Raw genomic sequence first — 24,950 nt, 5'->3', positions numbered from 1 at the left:
GAATGATTTCCAAACAACCTTTTAGTCAAGGTCATCACACTTATGGTATGCATGTACTGTATATTATGATGGACAATTAACAGAAAGAATCTGATTGAGGGCTGGTAGGCAGCCTGCAGTCTTTCAGATTCACTGCACTACTGGTGGGTGCTAAGAAGTTTCAACCATACCTGCTGTGTCTATTTACCATGTGTAATCTATCACTAGAGAGATTAACTGGTCCCTGCATTGTTTAAACCTCTGAAACTGCTCACATTGTTCACCTGTTCACACCTTATTAAAAATGCTAATGGGGCATCAGCAATGTGTCACTGTATGTAGTACTGTAATAAAAACCGTCTAGTGGGGGGACGGCAGGGATGCCCGCCACGCCGCTCCGTTTCTGCTGCACCGCCATGTTAGCCGCGCCAGCGTGTTTCTCCAGCTCCAGTTTCTTAGGGCGCATGCGGCGTGCCTCTTCACAATTTAAAGGTGCAGTGATGATGCCAGCGCGCAATGGCACTATTTAAGGCTCATTAGGGCTGTGAGACCCTGCCTGTTATAGGAGTTTGTTCCTGGTGCTGTTGCATTGTGCTATTCTGTGAATCAGATCTGTATCCTGTTTTGACCCCTACCTGGCTTTTTTGACTATTCTGAATTCTGTCACCTGACCCTTGCCTGAGCAACTACCTCTTCTGCTAAATCCCTTCTGATTGATCTCCCGGTTTGACCCTTGCCTGCCTGACTACGCTTATTCTCTGCCTGCCTCGACCCGGCCTGTTCTGACTACGATTCTGTCGTACGCCTTGTACCACGACCTTCTGCCCAAAGACTTTGCTTACAGTTGTGCCCCTTTGCTTGTTTAGAACCTTTCGCCTTGCACCTCTCGTTTTAAGACCTGGCGGCATCTGAGTAGCTGAGGGCTCCTCCCGAGGCCAAAGGCAGCTGCTACAGGCAGAAGCACAAGCCGAGACCAGGGTGCTTGTCATTGGTTCTAGATTCAGGGTGCCAACCGTTACAAGTACATCTTAGAGTGGTCCTGATGGGTTTCCCTGTCTCCTGCTCTGTTCTGCCCTATGCTCCCTGTGTGTGTCATACTCTGCTTGCCCTATGCTCCCTGTGTGTGTCATACTCTGCTTGCCCTATGCTCCCTGTGTGTGTCATACTCTGCTTGCCCTATGCTCCCTGTGTGTGTCATACTCTGCTTGCCCTATCCTCCCTGTGTGCCATACTCTGCCTGCCCTATGTTCCCTGGGGGTTCCATAGTCTGCCTGCCATATTCTCCTTGGGTGTGCCAAACTCTGCCTGCCATATTGTGCCATACTCTGCTAGTGTGTGCCCTGGTCTGCCTGTGAAACATAAGCCTGGTATTTGTTCTGATGGTTTGTTAGCATTTGAAAATTATTGTTAGGGTCCCCTAAGGTGTTTAATCATGTGCTGGGGGTACTGTGTTATCCACAGGGGAGAGGAGGTATAGGGATTTAAGGGTATTTCTTAATATGACTTTATGAATTTTTTATCCCTGCAGTGAGCACCAAACATTTGTTTTTTTTTTGGTGTGCTATTAATGTGAACATGGTTTTGGGTGTGGTTTAAAGTTTACAGAGATTGGCTAACACTAACTTCCATTATCAGCCCTCCACCATGTAGACATAGAAAAATTCCGACCCTCGGTAGCACAGAGGTTGGACAGCACTGATTTAGATCATATCATGCATGTTTCTGATCAGTGCAATAGCCACAGCACATTTGCAGGGTAGGGACTAAAGATTGCAAATTTCACTGGAGCAGGGAATGATATGATTGGTGAACAGGTGGTCCCTGAAAAGCACATTAAAATATACTAGTACTATACAAGGGATAATATAATAATCATACTTATTGTGCTCTTTTATTGCACCAGGTATTTGAGGGGCTTTCTGTGGTCAAGGGTGTGTGGTAGGGACCTGTGTCTTGGCTGTTCAATAAATACTGTATGTACCTGAAAATGCTCATTGATTCCTGCCATCATTTGTTATTCAGTATAACCTGCATTTAAAAGGTGTTCAGTAGTCTTTGGAGCAGTGGTTCCTAAACTGCAGCACTGCCTGTCATGGGGGTTGTGATACAGAGGCAGGGGGCTCAGCCTGAAGGGCATTTAGGGCTAGAATTTGGAAGAAAGCCTCTTTGTTCTTCTAGGTACACCTGAAAGCCCAGCCTGAAGGACAATTAGGGTGCTACTTGGGGTGAAAATGCATTAGCTGCCTAGATATTCTTTAAAGACTGATAAACTAATGCTTTTTTATATCTGTAACTTTGTAAAGAGCTAACTGGAGCCCCAAATATGTCCCTCCAAGTTGGGGGCTTTAGCTGAAAAAGTCTGACAACCAATGCCTTACAGCAAGATGTTGGAATAGAAAAAGGAAAACAAACTCCTACGTGTTTATGAAAAAGAATAACTAGTTCATAAAAGTCATATTCTGTGGTTGGAAAGGGAAACATCCATCCATGCTACTCTCAGATACACTCGCTTGCTGTCAAATGTCAGACAGACCCCAACAAGCCCATAGAGTACAGAGAGACAATAAGGAGTGGAACCTACTAAAAATGCTTACAATCTAACTTCACAACTAAAGGCACACAGAAAGGAATAAAAAAGATAATTAGTGTAGAACTTCGCTTTGTTTTCCCACAAGCAGCCTTTCTGTAATAATGTGACTCTTTTTAATTACCATATAACTCAATGCATCATTTTCAGTAACGCACGGCCAAGAGAGAAGTCACAAGGGGAAACCACAGAATAAAGTGCTGATTTTATCAATCCAATAATAGACTTGGCACAAGAATCGGTGTAGGATTTTGTTGTGAAAGTCAGAACAATTTTGGAAAGTTCATCCCACACCTATTAGATTTGTTCAAAGTGCAGGCTTCTAGTAGAGATGGTAGCGATAGGTTATCAGCATAACTAACTGCCTTTCAGTTGCTGTTATGTGCACGCTGTCAGTGGTCCCTTTGGGCCGCCTACACTGGATGATTTGTTGCACTTAGAGGAACCAATCTCACTTTGCCTGCTTGGATACCACTGGTTACCTACACATATGACTTCAGTCACAGAATGGGCTCACTCCCAGCACTTATATTGCAGAAATAAAGGATATGGCTGGACTGAGTCACTGCAATATGCTGATAGCAAAGGATCTACGGGAGTTCAGTTGTTTTGATACAACTAACACAACATGTCACACAACAATGTATATACACAGGCCAGGACTGTGATTCAAAATAAGCCAAACAGCCCCCACCAGCTTACTTAATAGTGTTTGTCTAAGGCAGTGATCCCCAACCAGTTGCTCATAAGTAGGGATGGGCGAATTTGACCTGTTTCGTTTTGCCAAAAATTCGCCGCTGGAGAAATGTCGCCGATGGCCATCAAAGTCTTTGGACGACAAAACATTTTTGACGCGAGTCTTTTTTTTTTTTTTTTACACACAGCGCCATACAAGTCCGCGGCAAAACAAGGCAAAAAATTCCCAAGCAAACTGTTATTTGGCACCACAAGGGACTTTTTCATGCTTGTGTTGCTCCCCAACTATTTTTACATTTGAATGTGGCTCACAGGTAAAAAATGTTGGGGACCCCTGGTCTAAGGCATTTTAAAGCAGCCCCTCTGGCATTTGCCAGAATCCACAGATTGCCAGTCAGGGATTGTATACACAAACACAACACAGCCAAAGATTATCTGGCCATATGACATGCACGTGTTTCACAAATTCTATTTCTCCAATGGAGAAGCAGCAGCACCCAAGGCTAAAAACAAAAAATAGAGTGCAACAGGCCCTAATTTGCTGCCATAGTTGCTTTATCTGTGTGTAAATTAGGGACTGGAGGGTGACAAAGGAGACAGCAGACAAAGGCACAACTAGGTGGAGGTGTCTAACAGTATAAGGGAACCTGTAGGGATTCTGGATGTTTTGGAGGGGGAGCTAAACAGATTTGGCTGTGGGGCCCAGTAATGTTTACTTATATCACTGTATGGAAGAAGGATATCGGCACACGAGGCAACTAGCGTTTATTATGCGGTGATGCAACGTTTCGGGGGCACTCCCCTTTGTCAAGCATGAGTTTTCTAAATTGCTTGTGTAAGTACTTATATCACTGGTCAGTAGGGTGGAAGCACATTTGGAGAGTTCTGGGTCCTGGCCCCCATACACTTGTGAGGAGGCCAGACATTAGCTATAGGGCTCCCCTGAAATGTGCTGCCCATGCCAGTTAGCAAGGGCGTAATTACAGAGGAAGCAGCCCCTGGGGGACAAAGGAGGTATAGGGGCCCATGAGGCCCTAATTTATATAGAATTTCAATAAATATTGGTATAACAGGTCAATGCCTAGACATTTTGGGTGCCTGAAAATAATTTGCTGTGGGGCCCATTAATATCAAGTTACACCACTGCCAGTTAGTCAGGCTTATTTGAGAAAGTCATAGAAACTGAGCAATTGAAATGCTGCTGTTTAGATGCAGCTGTTCATTCAGAAACAGCAGAATGCTGCAGCTCTGTTACACCTTAACTATATCCACTACATCAGTGATGCCCACCAGGCGGCCCGGAGGCCTTCTGTGCTCTGCTACACTGCATTTGCTGATGGAAAAGGTACTGTAGTTACCCTGTTTCTTTAAAAAATGCATTGATTTGCACTATTTCCATCATGAAATGTGCGGCACAGTACCTTGAGCAACTGGGGGGCTGGTGTGAGGCATCACAGCACTAGATTGTACAGCCCTCTGGTAAGCAGTGGTGCTAATTGTGTGCAACTAGTCACATGAAAATAACAGTGCATGAAAATAATAAAGTCAACAGGGTGAGCCAGACCTAATGACAGCTCCATGTAAATATTGATCTGGACCCCTGTCTATGTTACCAGGGATTGTGACAAATTGGACTACAGGGCCATAAAATCGAAGTCAGCTTAATGGGGCTGTGCAGAGGGAAAACATATCTACTTGTTACTTGTAAGTTTACAATTATGTGTTTAAACTACAACCCTCAACACCCCGGGCAGCCCATGGCTGGGAGTTGCGGTTCAAGGATATCTGGAATACCGCAGTCTATGGTACCTTCTATGTTATCCTTATCTTCAGCATAATGGCTAGAAGTAAAATGAAATTCTGATTAAAATTTAATGCTGCTTTTCCCTGGGAATGAACATTCTCCGTGCGGCATGCCAATGTCAGCTTTCTCCCACACGCCAGTTCTGTTACAAAAGCGAACGCGGCTATCCTATTATAGCTACCATAATGAAAAAACAGGATTAGGCTTCTAATTTATTTATTTGTTCGGCTTTAACTCTTAAACAGGCTGCTTATATAAGTGATGTTTGGAATACCAATGCAGCAGTATGGATATTCCTTTAGCTCCATTGCCATTATAATATGGCGCAGTGGGTAGAACTCTTCCTGGAGCTATATGGCTAAAGCTTTGAAGGGGTTATACAATAGGCATATATTGCCCTTATTTCAGCCAATCAGAACTTTGCATCAGTATTCTGACTGCAACAGATTAGTACAACAGATTAGTACAACTGCTGATCGGTTGCTATGGGTTACCGGATGGGGCAAACTTTCTTATTAGTTTGGTTTTTAGAGGACAATAAATTTCCCTACTGCCAATATCTAAAATCTTTCAACTGATTCTGTTTCTACTTAAGAATACGCTATATGCGCAGTACCCTTTTAGGATCACGGTCCATGGGGGGTCATTTATAAAGAGTGGGCAAATTTGCATCACTGTATTCAATTAACTTTTATCCCCTCGAACCTTATGGTGACTTCTAATATGTTTAGAGCATACAGTATTCCCTATGGAAATGAAGCAAAAACAGATCAGGGAAATGGGGTACGTAACTACAGACTTTATAAAGGTCAATGTTCACTAAGAGTATATTAACATAGAGAAGAATTCTGCAATACCGTAATGTTATTCAAGCGAGAGGTTCAGATGACCTTATTGTGTTTATTAAATCAGCCACAGAAAACAACATGGGAACCTCTGTTTAATTCTAAGGGCAATGGCACCACCAGCAATAAATCTCTGCTTCTGCGGGGCAACTAATCTCAAAAGGAAACTTCAAGTGATTTTGGGAGACTGAAGCAACACGTGGGTTTTACCACCAGCCATTTACATTGTTTGCTGGTGGGAAAGCTTTTACAGGAGATTAGTAGATCACCAAAACAGAGATTTATCGATGTTGATTAAAGGAAAAATAAAGCATAACTAAAGAAGTAGCTAGAAATGTTGTGCATTATGTTTTGGGCTTCTGTACCAGCCCAAGGCAACCACAGCCCTTTAGCAGGGAAGATCTGTGCCTCCAAAGATGCCCCAGTAGCTCCCCATCTTCTTTTCTGATGATTCACTGCACAATCTCTGTGCTGTTGTCACTGAGCTTAGGGACCCACTCACAATATACAGTACAAATAGAATAGAAATGTCACAATATAAGGATGATTAGTAACCAGTACAGATAATTACTACATGGCAGCACAAAAACCAGTGCAACTAGCATCAGAATTTAATAATCAGCCCTGTAGCACCATCTTATATTACAGGCCAACCTAATTTTCTGCTTGATAATTTGCGACGACCCCTAAGCTTAGCTTCTCAACATCTGCTCAGAGCACACTGAGCATGTGAGTGTCACAGACACTTTCCAAGATGGTGACCCCCTGTGACAAGTTTGAAATCCTGGATCATTGCTGCTATTGACAAGCTGAAACTTTAGGCTGGTGCAATAAGTTCAGTATATAAAATATGCCATTTTTAGCCACATTCATTTTTAGGGTTTAGTTCTCATTTAAATTCCCGGTGTGCCATTGTCCTTATCCGTGTTCTCTATTATGTAAAGGTAAAGTACATGGGGTTCAACTGAAATTCTAATATTCTGTACACCTCTTGGGAATATTTTGTTTCTTTACAGTAACACCAGTGGCTATTGTGAATACCCACACAATGGTATGCTATGACAAACAATTGGCACTTTGTCCACATTGTGCTTCATAAAAGTTCTAGGAGGCAAACGGTTTTATTACAGTGCTATGATTTCATGACTCACAGCCAAGATCCCTGCTGCTCCCGTGAAATGTGCTTACCTCACAGATGTCTTTCAAGTGCTTAATATAGTGCCGCTCTGTGCTCATGATTTCATTGATGACGTTGGCCCTCATCTGATCTCTGTTTTGAAGTGTTCTGCCGATGCACAGGCAGTCGGAGGTCGGGTCCAGGTGCCCATTCTGCACCTCGCTTGTCCCTTCCTCCACGCCATCTTCTTGGTTCACCCAGAGCTGTGGGGAAAGAGGGATCATTTTCAAAAGGAAGGAAAATAACATACAAAAAACACATCCAGAGAGTAGTGGATCCAGGCCCGGATTTGTGGAAAGGCCACCTAGGCCCGGGCCTAGGGGAGGCAGGATTTATGGGGGGGCGGCCTAGGGGCGCCCACTATGTAAATCCGGCCCTGAGTGGATCCACTAGAGTGTCAAATCAGCCCAAAGTTCAAGGTATATTTTCATTTGGCCATACAAATATATAAAGAGCAGCAGAGGTTAGGACTTGATGAATTTACTGGTTAGCCAGAAGCCACATGTATCCCTTTGGGCTATAAGAAGTAAGAATTGGCCTCTGACATTGAATCTTATGCTTAAGTCACTAATTCAAATTGGTCTGTATATTTTTTTTCATCCTGGACAAGACAATCTCTTCTAGTCTTTTGTTTTCCCTAGAAGATTTTACTAATTCAGCATGAAGTTTCAACCTTAAATAAAACTCCATTGTTCTCTGGTTTGCTGTTCATAATCTTCCTTTCGTTTAGTTCTCCTGGAATTCACATACAGCATAAAAGAATTATGGCCAGGGTGGTGTGGTCTGACATCACTGGGTCTGTGGGCAGCTGGAAACAATTGCTAATGGATAAACTCCCTGAAGTTTGGAAGCAGAATACTACTCTTCAAGTAGACTATAGTGACAAATATTGTAGCACTACAAACCAAACTCTCATATCATGGGGCAATGTAAATCAGAAAAAGAGAAATACATATTAAACTGTCGTTTTTCACTTGCTTTTGTTTGTTTTTTTTTACTCTGTAAAACAAACAACGTTGAGCCTTCCACTAAAGATGCAATGTTCCCATTGGCTGGAACGTGTTAAATGGAATCTTTGAACATTCCCTAGTTTTCAGCTGGAGCAGAAACAATTGACCTCTTTAAAGACATCCAGGCCGAGACTGGGTGATGCATACAGCAGCATTCCTGCCAAGCCCACTCAGTGGGCACAATAAGCGGGACCAGAGCACTCTGCCACAACACCCAACATGAAAAGCAAGGTCAGAGGGACCTCTTCAGCTACATAACAAGCAGATATTTTGCATTAATGAATTTCTGCTGACTACTTTTTCAAAAGAGCCATTTATTCTAACCCAGAGGCAACTGACTTGGGGCACATGGTCACGTTACATCAATCTGAATGAACAGCAGACTCTTGTTATAAGGCCAGAGCTTCTGAAAATGAAGTTCTTCGGAAAATTGAACCAAGTGTCTCTGTTTTGCACCATATTATACTTATGGCAAATGCCTTCCTAGGGCACATTTGTACTAAAAAAGGACCACTTATTACCTATGTGAAGGCTAACATCTCACTGCCATATAAAACTTATATCATACACCATCACCTACTGGTCTTTTACGGGGTTATTTACTTAAACTCGATTTTTTTCTGGTTAGGCTTTTTGGGACAAAAATTCAAATTTTTCGTTTTTCTTCTGCAAAAAGCCTGAATCCAAAAATCGGCCATCTCAAATCTGTCAAGGTAATGTAAAATTCAATGGCAGATGTCCCTATCCCAATTGAAGATATCGTGCTTGGCTCTGGGTTTAGCCAGATAATTCAATCAATTCAGGATTTTCGGCAATAATCAGAAAAAAGTCAGATAAAATCATGTGATTTGGGTTTTTTATCAATCCAATAAATTAGAGTTATTGTAATGATAAATAAGACAAAATCGTGGATGGTAGATTGGTCGAGCTTTGTTTATTTAAAATATGTGATAAAATCGGATTATAGTAAATAACTCGCTACATTTAAGCTTACCTCCTTTGTTTTTCAGATCAACTCTGGGAGAATAAGTCAGTAACGGCATGGACAAACATGCGGATCTTAGGCGCGTTTTCTGCGAGTTTTTTTTTAAAAAAAGCCGACAGCCGTGTAGATACGCTTAGCAGTTTAAGATTAGGCAATGGCACAATAACGCTACCATATAGGCGGGGGTCATTTTTTTTTAAAAACCGTGGCACGAACCAAAACAGCTGAGATCCGCATGTGTGTCCAAGCCCTTAGTCAAATTGCCAGATACAGTTAAACCCTTTGAGTAATTAACTCTTCCTTATCTGTAAACCTGAGCAGAAGCTGGGTGAAAGAAGGGGTCAGTTTATTCAGAGCTCGTTATCTTTGATTAATCAAACTGTTTTGATTACATGAGGGGGAGGTAGTAAATATAAAAACAAAACAATGTTCCATTAGCTCCATTACATTAAAAGAAAAGAAAACATGGATCTTTCCAATGCAAAGATTAGAGAGAATACAAAAGAAGTCCTATTTATGTGGCCCTACTTAATAAAGTCATATATTGTCACTTTAACTGGTATAATACAATCAGAATTTGAAATCCAGTATAGGACTGGTTGATTCCATATGCCCATTCTTAAGGAGAATTATATTTAGGAGCAATCTATACTTTATAAAACATTTACAGCACAACTGTGCACCAGCCACTTTAAAGGCATATAAGCACTATGAGTGACTTTATTGTTAGGTTACCTGGTGGCATATATCCTACATTATAATTTCTCCTGTACCTCTGCCTAATATGGCACCATAAAGTAGAATGCCAATTGCTTGCCTACACAGAACCTTCCTATCTAAGAGAATCTTAATACTAGATTGTTGTATATGAAGCTTATATGCAATTCCCTTACACATTGTGTTTGGGATTGAGACCCTGCAAAGGGAATCATGGACATGGGGTATCAAACCTCATAATAACTGAATCACAACAGACCACCAATACTCCAGCCAGCTCACATCAGCTAAACTATTCTTCATTCCTAGTTCCAATGCGACGAAGATGTTCATCTGACATCTCTATTTCATACCTTATTTCCGTAGCATCCGACTTGACGCCAGCATTTCCTCGCATGGCATCGGATCGGACCAAAGGGTAGACATGGGCGATTTAGGTCAGATCCGATGCCATGCGACAAAACGCTGGCGTCAAGTCGGATGCACCAGAAATAAGGTATGAAATTGAAATGTCGGATGAAATTGCAGCGTCTGCATCCGACAGTCGTGACGTGTCGAGTGCACGCTACAACTACATCCAACATTTCGACAATTAACCTCATCTTCGTCGCATCAGACTTGACTCCAGCGTTTCATCTCGTGGCATCGGATCGGACCTAAGGGTACAACTACATGGACGATTTAGGTCCGATCCGACGACATGCGACGAAACGCTGGCGTCAAGTCAGATGCGCCGGAAATAAGGTATGAAATAGAAATGTCGGATGAAGTTGCAGCGTGCATCCAATACGACACGACTGCAGACGCATCCGACTTGACACCAGCGTTTCGTCTTGTGCCGTCGGATTGGACCTAAATCGCCCATGTAGTTTTAAAGCAATGTAGCAAAAGCCAGCTAGTAAGGGATAAAATTCTGCTTTCAAAAGCAATTGCATTTAAAAATAACTTTAAATTCACTGCACATTTTTATTAGTAATATCATAGAGTTCAATCTCCTTTTAGTAGACATTTTATTTTCGAGTTTATTTTGGCTCCTGATGAAACCGCCACTAATCTATGTGTGAATGTGATAGGACAGGGACTGATGTGAATATTAATCATATTTTGGTTGCCACCCTTATGTGCCCACAGCTTTATTTTATCACAGCAAATAGTGAGATGTGCTCTCGTTTAGCAGCTCCTATCTTCATCTCTTCTGAGACCATCAGCCTCTACTTTCTAATGATAATGTAACAGCTGAAGGAGCTTGCTGGTTCTGCATTTGCAAGAAGTGGGAAAGTTTAATTATTTTAATAAAGGTTATGTTTTAATCACTGTCACTTACCCGCAGATCTGATTGCCTCAATTACTCACTCTCTCTCTCTATGTCACATTTTAATGAAAATAATAATCTCACAACTACTAGGGGCAAACTTCCAAAAATTTGAAAAAGTTTCCTCTCTTTACCTTCATTCAGCCATTCTGTGAATGTGAGAGCTACAGAGGGTGCCAACTGGCAAGCATCTTCACTTAAGCTAAACATAGAATGAGTAGGGACACTACACGGGCACTGCAACTCTAGCTGTTGTGTTGAGTTGTCGCTGGGAGTTTCAGTTCTGCAGTAGAGCTGGTTTCCTATCCCTGCATGTAGGCCAGGAGTGCCCATTCTTATAGCAATGTTAGCATTCTGTTCCATGGAAAATATTACTTGAATATTAATTGATTTATAAGAAAGTGTATACGGCTATATTTATAAAAACAACTATTTATTCTGTAACCTTAACATAATAAATATCTGAATGAAAAAAAAAAAGAAATAGGAGGGAAATTTAGTCTTGAGATCTACTGATCACCAGCTAAAGGTCTACTGATAGATCCCGATTTCCCTTTTGGGCACCTCTGATGAAGGCAGAAAAAAATATCTCTTTTTTTTATCTGTTTTTTACATAACATAATATGCAGTGCTTTATTCCCCTCTACTTGTGGCAGTGATCAAAGTATCACTACCCAAAGTAAATCTTTTCCCATTCACAAACAGTATGCTGGTTTTGGAACAGGGATGCACTGAATCCTTCTGACGACCCAAATCAGAACCCTTAGGGGACGATTCACTAACTTCGAGTGAAGGATTCGAAGTAAAAAAACTTTGGATTTTTGTGCGCCTCGACTATCGAATTGGCATAAATTCGCCTGAGTAGAATGATTCGAATAGATAGAGCACAAAAACGCTGCGACTATTCGCCATTCGATAGTCGAAGTACTGGATCGAGCGCAAAAACGCTGCGACTATTCGCCCATTCGATAGTCGAAGTACTGTCTCTTTTAAAAATACTTCGACTGCCTACTTCGCCACCTAAAACCTACCGAATTGCTTGAAAAAGCCTATGGGAAAGTCCCATAGGCTTGTTTTCCAAGTTTTTGATCGAATAAAAAGGCATTCGATCGAATGAAAATCCTTTGAGCGAATATTCGATCGAGCGCCTATTCGCCTGGCGAATATTCGCCAATTCAACTATTCGCCAGCGCGTAAATTCGCCCGAATTGCCTATTCGATTCTATTCGATTCTATTCCCCAGTCGAATTTCGAGGGATTTAACCCCTCGAAATTCGACCCTTGATGAATTTGCCCCTTAATGTCATGTGACTTTATGGGCAATTATACATTGTAGTAGTAGTTTTGGGCACTTTCAATACTGCTTTCTTAAAGGACTAGGAAAGGCTTAATCTCTGTGGTTTGCCCACTTGTTAGATACCCCCTCCAGTGATTAGAATCGCTTTCCTCAGACCCTGGGCTTGTGCTACTTTTTCAATGAAAAACCTGTCTGCCCCTATCTAGTGATTCCATGCTGCCATGTTGTTTCTGCTGTGGCTCCGAGCAGAGAGCAAGTGCACCAGAACAAAAGTTCAGCTTTTCATGCCGGTGTTCACTAAAATATAATCCCTGGGCCAAGGTGTGAGCCTGCCCAGAAACAACACATAACACAAAGTGCTTATTTACAATGTCCCATGCAGTGTACAGACTAATGATGTGCAGGCCAAGAAAAGCTCAGCCCTACCGGCAATACCTTAACTCACACCCCACCATAGCCTGCAAAATGTTGCCTTTGTAGAGCCCACGTCCAACCCATACCCGTGTCTTTTCACTCTGCTCCCTCCTCTGCTTCTAAGGGAATCTTTGGGAGCAGTGGAGTAGTGTACTTCCACAGTCTGACCAGTACCCAACCCTAACCTGCAATGGTAAGTCAAATTTTAACCCGAACCTGCCCAATTGGTTGTCAACCCGTGGGTCACCGATGGTTTAGGGTCAACTGGCACATCACTAGTGCAGTACATAGAGGGCCACAGATAAGCATTTTGCTTTGCATCATGGCATCAGAATTAATCTTATAACTGTCTATGAAGATTTTCCTTCAACCAGGTTATTATATACAGTATCTAGTCTAAAGCAACTGGACTTTCTTCAGAAGAAGCCACTTTGATGAGTGGTGAAATGTTTTTAATAAAATTCATCAAGTCCAGTTGCTATAGACATATTTCTTCTAGATACTCTCTTCTTATAACTAAACATAAGGAGCCATCATTAGAAGACCTCACAGCTGTCCCGCTGGCATTGTTAAAGGGGCAGTTCACCTTCAAAAAACCAATCAAATAGTGAGCTACCAACACTCTGAAAGTAATTCCCATTTTTTCCAATTTTTCCAACAGAAGTCCAAAATTGTTTTTCCACTTCTCATGTTTGCCAGTAGCAGCTCAAGACCAGATCATGGACTTCCTAAGTTATTACAATTTGATACATTAGGTGATACTATTCCCAGCAGCTCAAGCCCAGATCATGGACTTCCTAAGTTATTACAATTTGATACATTAGGTGATACTATTCCCAATAGGTTCAGCCCTTACTGAGCATGCTCCCCAAAGCCTTTCTGTAAGTAAATGGAGAATGTGTGAGTTAAAACCAAGCAAAAGGCAAAGAGCTTAGACTATAAGCAAGACCGAAGTGTAAAAGAAGAACTGTAATGGATTTCACACCTCTTGAGTCAATCACACCAATCTTTATTACATTCTAAGGGGTTGTTCGCCTTTAATTTAACTTTTAGTATGCATTTCTGTGGTTTTTGAGGTATTAGCTTTTTATTCAACAGCTCTCCAGTTTCAGCAATCTGGTTGCTATGGTCCAGATTACCCTAGCAACAATGCATTGACATGAATGAGACTGGAATATGAATAGTAGAGGGTCTTGAAAAGAAAGATGAGTAGTAAAAATTAGCAATAACAATAATTTTGTAGCCTTACAGAGCATTTGTTTTTAGATTGGGTTCAGTGACCCCCCAGAAGAAGGCAAATAATTAAAAAACTAAAAAAAAGAAAAAAAGAAGACCAGTTGAAAAGTTTCCTAGAATTAGCTGTTCTGACATACTAAACGTTAGCTTAGAGGTGAACCACCGCTTTAAAGCTTCTTAATGTTACAGTAATTAGGAGTTCTGCATGTTTGCCTTAGTTAAGGTGTTGGAAAACAAATCAGGTTATAAGGATCCTAATTCATGTCTGGAACATCTTGCAAATACTCTTTAAAAGTGGGTAATAGAACTGCTAAAATATATTAAATAGAAAATATGAGGACAAGACAGTGTTCATGAGAACAGTCAGAAAATGCCTCATCAGAAGGAAATATTACTCTTAATGATCCCCGGTGGTAAAATCTAGAAGGGTCAAGCAGCAGGGGGGAACCAACTGTTACAGTTACAGAAAGGTTAATGTGTACATGGGAATGGCGGCCTTCAGTATTTAAAAAAGGGCAAATCATTCATGTGCATTCATTAAAACCAATTTGGCAGTCCTCGGGGAGAGACTGGAGTAAGCAGCCCCTGTTATAGACTATATTTATACACAGATACTGTATATTGCAGCCGTAGTTCTACAGTGTTCAAAGAGCTTGCCTAACCGAAAAACCGAATACAATGCCTTCCTGACTAGCTATGGCTGGAGAGCGACCTTCAGGCTATAGTCCCATTATGTTACAAAGATAAAGGCTATTCCCTGGTTACCCCTTTTAATTCTGATTTACTTTTTACCAGCCTCGCCAGCATCTTTTCCTAATTAACGGGTGCCCTTTTTCTCTTATACCCGTACATGCCTCCTCACTAGCACACAGCCAACTGGCACTTTGCTGTGAGTGCTAGATTTCACTTGGCTCAAAGCTTGTCGCTGGGGAATTCAACATCAACTTGAAGAAAAGACAAAATGTAACTTGTATTTCTAGACGACAATAAATCAAAATAAGGGATCGTGCAGCAAATATTTCCTGTTTGTACCTGTTTTTCTTCCTCCTTTATCAGTATACGGAGCACTTCATTCTGTATGCACAGGGACTAGGCCACAGGCAACTTCATGAATAAAAACGCTGTGGCTGCAAAATCTCTCCCATAGTTTATTAAATAGAAAGCTATGGTGATGCAAGCTCTACTCCTACTATACATTCCAACATTATTGAATAACAATCTCACCCCTCCATTTGCACAGATCTTGCTTTGCTACACAGAGGGGCCAATTCATTAACTTCGAGTGAAGGAATAGAAGAAAAAAAACTTCGAATTTCGAAGTGTTTTTTTGGCTACTTCGACCATCGAATGGGCTACTTCGACCTTCGACTACGACTTCGAATCGAAGGATTGGAACTAAAAATCGTTCGACTATTCGACTAGTCGAAGTACTGTCTCTTTAAGAAAAAACTTCGACCCCCTAGTTCGCCACCTAAAAGCTTAAAAGGTCCCCATAGCCTAAAAGGTCCCCATAGGCTTGCCTAACTTTTTTTGGTCGATGGATAATCCTTCGATCGTTGGATTAAAATCCTTTGAATCGTTCGATTCGAAAGATTTAATCGTTCGATCGAAGGATTATTCCTTTGATCGTTCGATCGAACTATTTGCGCAAAATCCTTCGACTTCGATATTCAAAGTCAAAGGATTTTCATTCCCCAGTCGAATATCGAGGGTTAATTAGCCCTCGATATTCGACCCTTGATGAATTTGCCCCCGAGTCATGACTACAATACCACACAGTTTTAAGGGTGTAACTATAGAGGAAGCAGAGAGGGGTGGTTCACCTTTAAGTTACCGTCTAGTATGTTATAGAATGACCAATTCTAAGCAACTTCAATTGGTCTTCATTATTTATTTTTTATTTATTGGCCGTCTTCTTCTGACTCTTTCCAGCTTTTAAATGGGGGGTCACTGACCCTATCTAACAAAACAAATGCTCTGTAAGGCTACAAATGGATTGTTACTGCTACTTTTTATTACTCATCTTTCTATTCAGGTTCTCTCCTATTCATATTCCTGTCCCTTATTCAAATCAATGCATGGTGGCTAATTTGGACCCTAGTAACCAGATTGCTGAAATTGCAAACTAGAGAGCTGTTGAATAAAAAGACAAATAACTCAAAAACCACAAATAATAAAAAATAAAAACAAGTTGAAAATTGCATCAGAATATTGCTCCATACATCATCCTAACAGTTAGCTCAAAGGTGAACAACCCCTTTTTCAACATGGGGGTGACCTAAAATGAATCTGTTGTTGGGCAAATTAATATCTACTTACTCCACCCCCTATGTTTATCAAAAACCCTACAATTTGTTGGTCCTTATATTGGAAATAACCACCTAAACAGGCAGGGGTTTTGGGGGGGAAGCCCTTGAGTGCCTATAAATTATTTTTTTGAAATTAAGAAAAAAAATGGCCCAGCCTCTTCCACGGATTTCCATTGGAATCCAGTGAAAGAGCTGGAGGGGGTGAGGGGTAAGGAACAGGGCTGGTTTGCAGTGTGTGACACGCACGACGTAGGGGGCAAATTTAGGTCCGATGCCTAGGGAAGCATCGCACCTAAATACAGTCCTGTATACAGGGCAATGCCACACATAGTTTCAGGGGTGTAACTATAGAGGAAGCAGAGAAGGACCTTAATTAAAGACAAGCCTCCCTCTGCTTTTTTCCACATTTCTTATCTGCTATCATGACCTTTCTGTTCTGTTCCTTTGGGCTGCTCAACTGCAACTTTTTAGCACTAGTACAGGATTTTTACTTCCACTGAGCATGTATTTATTCCCCCTTTTTCAGCACAAAAGTAAGTGCCTCTGTGCAGCAGCAGTGCTGTGATTGGTCAATCAACAGGAGGTTCAAAGTGGACCCTCCTGCTTTATCCAGTCATCTTGCAGCTCATTTCTGCTGGCAGACATGCACTCACATTAGAACGGAGTATTTTCCTAAGAGTGCCTATGCTGTAAATAAAAAACTAAGAAAATAATTGTAGCCTCCCAATTAATCTGCTTTTTTTGTTGCCAAGGTAAGTGTCTCTGACAACCCAGGAGCATTTCTAGTTGCAGGCTGGAAAGAAGAAGAATAGGAAGGCTAATAATTTAACAACCATAAAGAAATAAAACATGAAATCCATTTAAAATGTGCCATCCTTAAGTACAAAGGAATTGAAAGTACAACGTGATCAATATAAATCTCGTTTAGATGCTGGTCCTTGTTTCTAAATCAAGTCTCTGGAACAAAAAAAAAGAAAAAAAGCAGAAGCCCAAACAGGAGGTGGAAGAGTGGTGACTAGACTAGACCTGCTATGGGTTACTAGAATCTTTGCCGACTAAATACTTTTCGGTAAATTAGCAGAAATTGTCTATACTGCACGGCTACCACAGACAATCGCTATTATTTGTTACATATTTTCTCGAGCGATGGATATTAGAAAAAAATTAAGCTTCTTCCTTGCAGCGCTGTTTATTCTTTGCACCAAGGCAATGTTTCTATCATTGGAGGTGGACTGCCTCTGTGGGTTCTATGTATTGTCCTGTCAGGGAGCCGGGAGCTCCCTCCAGGGAGGTTGTCAGGATCAAGGAGGAAGCCCTCTTGAGGGAACAAGGTCGCGGTGTCCAAAGGGTTAAACGAAGAATAGTCAGGATCAGGCAAGAGTTCACAGGCAGGCAGAATACAACAAGGTCCAAGGTCCAGGCAAAGGGGTCAGGAAACAGATCGGGAACAAGATTTGGCAATAAGGTACACAGGAAACCCAGGATACACTTTAGGGAAGGTAATCCTATACTTGGGCGCCATTCTGGCGTCTAAACAGGCTTTTTATTTGAATTTGGCGCCTTAGTGACGTCATTGACGTCCTTGCGCCGACGTCGGCGCACTGACGTCATCGCGCCGGCGCCGCTTACCCACGTGGCGGCCATGGGCGCCGCCATCTTGGGAGCGACGCCGGCAGGAGAGGACGCGCCGCCCGGAGCTCTTGGACCTGCTCCGGGCGGCGCTCGTGACAGTACCCCCCCCCTCACGGGGGGCCTCCGGACCACCAGGATTTGGCTTCTGGGGAAATTTGGAGTGGAACTCCCTCACCAGACGAGGAGCGTGAACATCACGGTGACCTTCCCAGGAGCATTCTTCAGGGCCAAAGCCCCTCCACTGAATGAAGGTACTGAAGAGACCCTCTGGAGATCCTGGAGTCTAGGATTCTCTCCACCTCGTACTCGAGTTGACCCTCCACAGAGATGGCAGGAGGAGGAGATTGACCGCCAGAGAACCGGTTGTGATGGCGGGTTTCACCAGAGACACGTGGAACACGTTGGGGATTCTCATCTCTGGTGGCAGTTGGAGTCTGACAGCCACAGGGTTGATTATCTCCAAGATGGGAAATGGACCCAAGAATTTTGGACCCAACTTGGGAGATGGTATCTTCAACCGGATATTCCTGGAAGAGAGCCAGACATTATCACCCACCTTGTAGGGAGGAGAGGATCTTCGACGACGATCCGCGAAAGTCTTATGAACAAGAGCGCTCTTCTCTAGGTTCAACTTGGTAGCAGCCCCAAATAGCAGACATATGGGCTGCGGAGTCGTCAGCAGCCGGGACATCAGATAGCACAAAGTCTTGGGGAAAAGCTTGAGGATGCAGACCATACACCGACATGAACGGAGACCTCCCTGTAGAGGAATGACAAGCATTATTATGAGCGAATTCCGCCCATGGGAGGAGATCAGACCAGTCATCCTGGCAGAGGGATACGTGGTTCCTCAGGAACTGTTCCAGGGCTTGGTTGACACGTTCAGCTGCCCCATTCGTCTGCGGATGGTATGCAGATGAAAACTGAAGAACAATTCCCAGGTCTTTGCATAGGGAACGCCAGAATTTGGCAGTAAACTGGGTGCCTCTATCGGAGACGATCTCCACCGGGAAACCATGCAGGCGGAAGATGTACTGGATAAATAGCTGGGGACAACTCCACCGCAGAGGGCAACTTCTTCAGAGGGATGAAATGGGCCATTTTGGAGAAGCGGTCAATAACAACCCAGATCACAGTATTCCCACCGGAGGGAGGAAGTTCGACAATAAAGTCCATAGAGAGGTGCGTCCATGGACGAGAGGGTATCGGCAAAGCTGTAACAACCCACTGGGGCGGGAATGGCTAGGCTTAGAAGTGGCGCAGACATTACAAGCAGCCACAAAGTCCTTTACATCCTTGCGGATATCAGGCCACCAGACTAGGCGCCTCAAAAGTTCAAGGGTCTTGGCCGGACCAGGATGTCCAGCTTGCCTGGAGCAGTGGGTTTGTTGCAGGATGGCCAGGCGAAGTTCTGGAGGGACGAAGGCCATGCCAATCGGAGTATCTTGAGGAGCCGAGGACTGCCCAGCCAGAATCTGGTCGGCAAATTGGGGATACAGAGAGGCAATGATCTTGACTTGTGGAATGATTGGTTCCTGTCTCTCAGGGTCACGGTCCACCGGAGTGAAGCTACGAGACAAGGCGTCGGCCTTCAGATTTTTGGAACCTGGGCGATAAGTCAAAACAAAGTTAAATCGGGAAAAGAAAAGGGCCCACCTGGCTTGTCTGGGATTTAGCCTCTTGAGGGGACTGTATGAACTCCAGATTTTTGTGATCAGTGAAAATCTGGACAGGAATTTCAGAACCCTCCAGGAGGTGACGCCATTCTTCAAGGGCAAGCTTGACTGCCAGGAGTTCTCGATTTCCGACATCATAGTTCTGCTCTGCGGATGAGAACTTCTTGGAGAAAAACGCACAGGGGTGCAATTTTCCATCAGAGGAGTGTCTCTGAGACAGGATAGCTCCGGCTCCGACTTCAGAAGCATCAACTTCGATGCAGAAGGGTAGTGCAGGATTGGGATGTCGAAGAACAGGAGCAGACGTGAAGGCCTCTTTCAAGGACTGAAAGGCTTCTATGGCAGATGGAGCCACAGGCTGGGTTTACCCCCTTTCGGATGAGGGCCAGGATAGGTGCAATGCGGGAAGAGAACCCCCGGATGAACTGTCGATAATAATTAGCAAATCCGATGAATCTCTGGATTGCTTTGGTACTCAGTGGGAGAGGCCACTCCTGGATGGCCGACACTTTCACGGGGTCCATCTCAAATCCCTCTGGAGAGATAATGTATCCTAGGAAGGGGATCTTGGATACCTCGAAAACACACTTCTCCAACTTGGCGAAGAGAGAGTTCTTCCTCAGACGAGAGAGTACCTCCTTCACCTGGGAGCGATGACTTTCAAGGTCCTTGGAAAAGATCAGGATGTCGTCCAAGTATACGACTACGAACCTTCCTAGGAGATCTCGGAACACATCATTCACAAACTCCTGGAAGACGGCAGGGCATTGCATAGGCCGAAGGGCATAACGAGATATTCATAGTGCCCATCCCGAGTGTTGAATGCCGTCTTCCATTCGTCACCCTCCCGGATGCGAATGAGGTTGTAGGCCCCCCGGAGATCCAACTTGGAGAAAATCTTTGCCCCTTTCAGCTGGGTCAAAGAGCTCGGCAATCAGGGTAGAGGGTATCTGTTTTTCACGGTGATCTTATTCAGACCCCGATAGTCTATACAAGGCCGAAGGCCTCCGTCCTTCTTCTCCACGAAGAAGAACCCAGCCCCTGCAGGAGAGGTAGAAGGGCGGATAAACCCCCGCTGGAGATTTTCTTGGATGTACTCCTTCATAGCGGTAGTCTCTGCAGGAGAGAGAGGGTAGGTGCGCCCTCTGGGGGGCATAGCTCCAGGCAGGAGTTCAACCGGACAGTCGTAGGAGCGATGTGGGGGAAGGACTCTGCAGACTTTTACAAAATACATCGGAAAATCCCTTGTAAGTGGAGGGCAAAGTCTTTAATTCCGCAGAGGAGACATTCACCTTCTCGAGGGTTTTGGCGGAAGGCAATGTTGCAGGCAAAATGAACTCAACGAGAGATCTGCCCAGTGGACCAGTCTATGGTGGGGTTATGCAGACGTAACCATGGAAGACCCAATATCACTGGAGTAGAAGGACAGGGGATGATGAAGAATGAAAGTTTTCTTGATGCAGCGCCCCAACTTGTACAGATAGTTCCGCCGTGAACTTTGTGAGAATTCAAAATCCAGGGGTTTGTCATCTATGGCAGTAATTCGCAGGGGAGAAGACAATGGAAGCAGAGGAATCTTCATGCGTTCGGCAAAAAAGGCATCCTGAAATTGCCATCCGCTCCGGAGTCGAGGAAGGCCCTTTCGAAGATAGACTTACTTGCCAGGTGAATCTGCAAGGAAGAAGAAGCCTGCGTGAATTTTCTTGATACTTCTCCAGAGAACCTCGAGTGATGCCCCCTACATGAGAAACCTGAGACATACCTCGGGGTACAAAATCTTGGCTTTGGCAGGACAGGCGTTGGCAAAATGGGAATGCCCACCACAGTATAAACAGAGACCTGCATACGTCTTCGGAGTCTTTCCTGCTCGGAGAGGCGAGTCTTTCCCTACTTGCATGGGTTCCTCCAAGGGGACGTGACACATGGGTCACCGAACAGCGGGTGTTTGCAGAATCGGCCTTTGAAAGCGAGGGGCCAACATGGAGAAAATCGTCTACTGCGCTCTCTCTCCACCTGGTGCTCTCTGAGACGAGTGTCCACCTTAATGGATAGAGCGATCAACCCTTCCAGGGTGTCAGGAGTCTCTCTGGAGACGAGATCATCTTTGATGCGGATGGATAGGCCTTGGTAGTATACGGCCTTGTAAGCGTCATCACACCAGGAAGTCTCCGCCATCAGTGTTCGGAAGTCTATAGCATACTCATTGACACTGCGGCTTCCTTGCCGGAGCTGCAAGAGACGGGCAGGGGCGTTCGTAACCCGACCTGGAGCATCAAAAACTATACGAAAAGCCTGGAGAAAGTCTTTAACATCAAAAGTCAACGGGGAATTCTTCTCCCAAAGAGACGTGCCCACTCTAGTGGCTTGCCTTCCAATCGAACATCACATACCCCACCTTGGAACGCTCGCTAGGAAACTGTGTGGGTTGGAACTCAAAATTGAAATTTGCATTGCGTGGCAAATCCCCTGCAGGCTTGTGGGTCCCCACTGAAACGAGGGGAGGTGGAATGCGAGGCTCACCTGTCGGGTAGCTTGTGTTCGTGGGGCTGCCGCCATGGGGGATCCCCAGTAGGTGGAGCAGGGGAACGCAGAAGGCACTTGAGCCAGCAGGACATCGAGTGCTTGCCCAATGCGAACCTGCTGGTTTCGTAGTCCTCCATGCGGGATGCCAGTCCGCGGAGCGCTCGTCCGACATGAGGTGTGGCTTCCCCCAGAAGGATCCATGGCCCAAGTATAATGTCAGGGAGCCGGGAGCTCCCTCCAGGGAGGTTGTCAGGATCAAGGAGGAAGCCCTTTGAGGAACAAGGTCGCGGTGTCCCAAAGGGTTAAACGAAGAATAGTCAGGATCAGGCAAGAGTTACAGGCAGGCAGAATACAACAAGGTCCAAGGTCCAGGCAAAGGGGTCAGGAAACAGATCGGAACAAGATTTGGCAATAAGGTACACAGGAAACCCAGGATACACTTTAGGGAAGGAAAATCCTATACTTGGCGCCATTCTGGCGTCTAAACAGGCTTTTTATTTGAATTTGGCGCCTTAGTGACGTCATTGACGTCCTTGCGCCGACGTCGGCGCACTGACGTCATCGCGCCGGCGCCGCTTACCCACGTGGCGGCCATGGGCGCCGCCATCTTGGGAGCGACGCCGGCAGGAGAGGACGCGCCGCCCGGAGCTCTTGGACCTGCTCCGGGCGGCGCTCGTGACATGTCCCTAGATAAGATCTGGAGCACATCCAAACCCACTTTTGTTTTCCTTCCTCTCCAAAGTTGACAGCCAGCCCCGGAGTATGTGCAATGGATCTGCAATGCATCCCAAACAATGATGCTGAGCCATGTAAATAGATGGTAATGTGGAAATCTGCAATTCTAACAGGCCCCTGCCATAGTGACAGATAAAACTGCTCACTTATGAAAGATAAGCTGCTAATATACGATATCATGATGCAAAAACAAAAATAAAATATGGAAATCCCGGGTTAAATCCTGTGAGATTTTCCAAAAATAGAAATGCATTCATTTGGGATTTGGCACAAAATAAAGCCTAACCAGGTCACGGCTGGCAGAGATGGGAAGGATGCAGAGGCGGTGTGATAAGAACTGGAACTGAGGGCCTTGGAGCTGCCACTGGATTCTGTACTGTTATAATAATGTTACATAGAAAAGACTTTCCTCACCTTCGCAATGACTTATTATGATTTTTGTTTTTGGGAAAGCATGTATTTGTGTGCTGCCTTATACAGCCACAGCAAGTCTTATGAGTCATGTTTCGCAGCTATTATAACTATCAGTGGGATCATTTACTGCATGGTTTTTGTGCTGACTCCCACAGTTCTACCCACGGTTCTCTGGGATACCCCTCGATGTGCTGTATGTGCACAAATGACAAATTAGATGCTAACTATAAGGGCAGTTATGTAACTAAATAGCTTTGAGCCCGGTGCACAATGCAATGTAGGGCCCCTTTCTTGTCCTCCTAATACACCCATACGTCCAATCACCAATTGTTATTCTGATATGTTATAGTTTCTCCTTAAACCCACCCTCCATTGGAAATTTTGCATTGCCCCACTTTTACACTGTTTTTACAAGGAGCCCACTGTGCGAACTCAACTTTTATCGACTTTTAGCTGCAACTCTTTTATACCATGTATTTTTTCCTTCCTAGTGCTTGTGAGGCTATCCTACAACCCAAAGATTGACAGATGCACAGTTTCAACATACAGGCAAAGCAGGGACCAATGTTTCAATCCCAATAGAAATCTTCATGGATGTTGGGTTCAAAACTTTGGTCTTGCAAATGACAATTTAGCACTAAATTCCATCTTGTGTCAATAATCATTTCACTTACCCTGACAAAGCTGGCTGGAAACCATCCTTCCTCGTCGTCGATCTGACCCCACCACCAGTCCTTGTTGGAAGCATCAAGGACCTTGATGACGTCACCAGCTTTAAACGCCAACTCCCGGTTGGCCATGGTGACATGATCCCATGCTGCCTCAGCACTTACAATATTTCCACCACTGATCAGCTGCAAAGAGAGGAGACAAAGGCATTTATTAGTTAAGCTCATCAGTGGGAGTGGTTGTGCCTTAACAAGGTAATCAGCTTCCAGAACAAAAGCCCAGGGGACACATCACAGAATCCAGGAATAAGGGGGGATAGGAGAAGGCTGGTCACTGCAGAAATGCTCAGCGTTCCTCAGCTCACACTAGTGGAATCCTAATAAGCACTTACTGTAAGAGGTGAGACGTGCTAGTACAGGGTCATGAACCAAATAAGTCAATATATATATTGACAACACATCAAAGGGAAAACCCTCCTGTTGTAGTGGGGAAAAAAGCAAAGTCACTTGGAGGGCATTATACCAAAACGCAAGTAAACTTACTTATATTATATACCATCATTTTGTTCATTTTCAACTGTGCTTTGCCCATAGCAGCCATTTTTTTTACTATTGCCATCAATTTTTCTTTACACTGTCTGTCCAAGCAGTCCCTTAAACCTGTCTCTATATATATGGGCTCACATATGTAGTGTCACTAAATTTACGAATGGCAAAAGCCAATCAAATATCTGCTTCAGTAACGTAATTAGAGGCCCTGGCGTGGGACGTTCAGCCGGGCGCCACCGTATGCAATTTTCACCCGGAATCCTGCGGCGCGCGAGCTGGGCCCTGGCCTAATCGCATCCCCTGCTCCCCCGGTAGTTACGTCACTGATCTCCTTTTTATTATTCTTTGGCTTTTGGCACATGTAGCATTGCTCCACTGGCAAATC

General features: G+C 44.0%; 1 protein-coding gene across 6 annotated transcripts in view; it reads right to left on the bottom strand.

Moving 5' to 3' along the window:
- Window positions 1–24,950, bottom strand: part of LOC108698371 (rho guanine nucleotide exchange factor 9) — a 237,404-nt gene that overhangs the window by 52,187 nt on the left and 160,267 nt on the right. For all 6 annotated transcript variants that reach the window (XM_018229799.2, XM_041572711.1, XM_041572712.1 and 3 more), the window contains 2 exons: window positions 24,023–24,202; window positions 7,100–7,291 (listed from right to left, as the gene is read on the bottom strand). In XM_018229799.2, coding sequence (XP_018085288.1) covers window positions 7,100–7,291; window positions 24,023–24,202 — 372 coding nt within the window. The remainder of the gene's footprint in view (window positions 1–7,099; window positions 7,292–24,022; window positions 24,203–24,950) is intronic.

This window comes from Xenopus laevis, chromosome 8L (genome assembly GCF_017654675.1).
Source record: "Xenopus laevis strain J_2021 chromosome 8L, Xenopus_laevis_v10.1, whole genome shotgun sequence".
In the NCBI taxonomy this organism is placed as follows: Eukaryota; Metazoa; Chordata; class Amphibia; order Anura; family Pipidae; genus Xenopus; species Xenopus laevis.
This window is presented reverse-complemented; position numbering and strand designations above follow the sequence as displayed.